The 1,495-nt window shown below is 38.4% G+C and overlaps 1 protein-coding gene across 2 annotated transcripts; it reads left to right on the top strand.

Annotated features, from left to right (window-relative positions):
- Window positions 1-491: 491 nt before the first annotated feature.
- SARC_09028 lies at window positions 492-1,243 on the top strand. 2 transcript variants are annotated; one of them, XM_014296970.1, is made up of 2 exons: window positions 492-1,104; window positions 1,135-1,243. In XM_014296970.1, exons 1-2 carry the CDS (start codon window positions 549-551, stop codon window positions 1,170-1,172), a joined length of 594 nt encoding a protein of 197 aa, XP_014152445.1. In that variant the 5' UTR covers window positions 492-548; the 3' UTR covers window positions 1,173-1,243. The 2 variants fall into 2 exon arrangements, with proteins under 2 accessions (XP_014152445.1, XP_014152446.1); XM_014296971.1 differs by having other exon boundaries at window positions 492-1,134; window positions 1,165-1,243.
- The last annotated feature ends 252 nt before the right edge of the window (window positions 1,244-1,495 follow it).

Genomic DNA, 1,495 nt, shown 5'->3' with positions numbered 1-1,495 from the left:
GTAGAGTGTAGATGGAACATATTGCTCTTTATAATTTCGCGGGACACGACTAGTCGACTTCCTCGACTACTATTCAGTAATCACTGACGTCACTATCGCGAGTTGACGACTGACGAGACTTCAGCCACATTGTCATTTAGTCCAGTAAAGGAGTAAATAAATATGTAGACGACTTGACGACTTGACGACTCATGAGTGAGCGACGACTTCGCGACTGACGGTCTGACCGTCTGACCCCTTCAAGCCTTCTCTTGAGTCCCTCTTGGGTTGACGAGACTCGACGACTGAATTTGTGTATTTTATTTTTATTTTTATATAAAAATCTTACAAACATAACACAACATAGTATATTTGGTGCGCATAAAATAGTTTGTGTTGTTTTTGTTTTTTTTATACAAAACAACACACAAAATCAAAACGACAAGGTCTGGCCTTAGAATTATACAATAAAACGAGCAGTTCGTGCCAGTTATTTATTCAGTTTTACAATTAAAAATTCACATACACTTATAAAGTTTTTATCATAATCCCAACTAAAGAATCCGAACATGAAGTTGACCAAGAGCTGTGAGTTACAAGTCAACAATGATGTGGATTATTGCAGAGCAGAAATAACAACGACAGACACGACTTCCCCCACAGCATTCTGTTTCGATTTTGGCGTGGACGAAAGTTCTGCTGGGTATGCCTCGGCAGTCGTCGATAATAAGAGTATGACATCAATTGTGCGGGACATAATTGAGGAGACGATGTCGGATGACAGCAAACGGAAGTCAGAATCTCATGAAAGGCAGAATTGGAAAGTGAAGCGCAAATCCCAAAAAGAGTCCAGACCGCAACAGATGATGCACTGTTGCGAAACTCTCGCCTTCAGCACACAAGGTGTATTCAACATGGGTTCTATCGAGAAGTTCAAGTTGAACAGACAGTCAACATTACCACAATCCCTTCCAACAGATGATATTCTTCAAAAAGTGCAAAGATCAAAAAGGTTATCGCTGAGAAAATTTATGTTTAAACATTTGACGGATCGAAAAGATAAATACAGTTATAAGTACGAAGAAGGTTCATCGCACGACCTTGTGACGGAAGTACCCCTCAAAGGTTCATCTCACAACGTTTTAACGCTCAAAGGTTCATCTCACAACGTTTTAACGCTCAAAGGATGTTGATGTATAAAATTAGTTTCTATAATGAGACAACGAACGATCATTGTCTTTCATAAATAAAAATCGTATTGCAATTTCGTATCTCCTTAAAATTAACAATACATTATTCACACGACAAGTTTCTTTTCGGATAATTTGTAACATACAGTGCTATTCACCACATCTACTTTAGCATAGCACGATCTGTCCCGTCATATTGCAAATCGGTTAGGATTGAGAAATTATAATCTATCCTTCGCATAAAATTGCCAATCACAGTTGATTTTCAGTCAGCCTAAAAGTTCGGGCTGTATATTGTTGTGAACTTCAAAGTTCAAAGCAAGCTA

This window comes from Sphaeroforma arctica, assembly GCF_001186125.1.
Source record: "Sphaeroforma arctica JP610 unplaced genomic scaffold supercont1.874, whole genome shotgun sequence".
Classification (NCBI taxonomy): Eukaryota; class Ichthyosporea; order Ichthyophonida; genus Sphaeroforma; species Sphaeroforma arctica.
The sequence above is the reverse complement of the archived record's forward strand: the minus strand, read 5'-3'. Positions and strand labels throughout refer to the sequence as shown.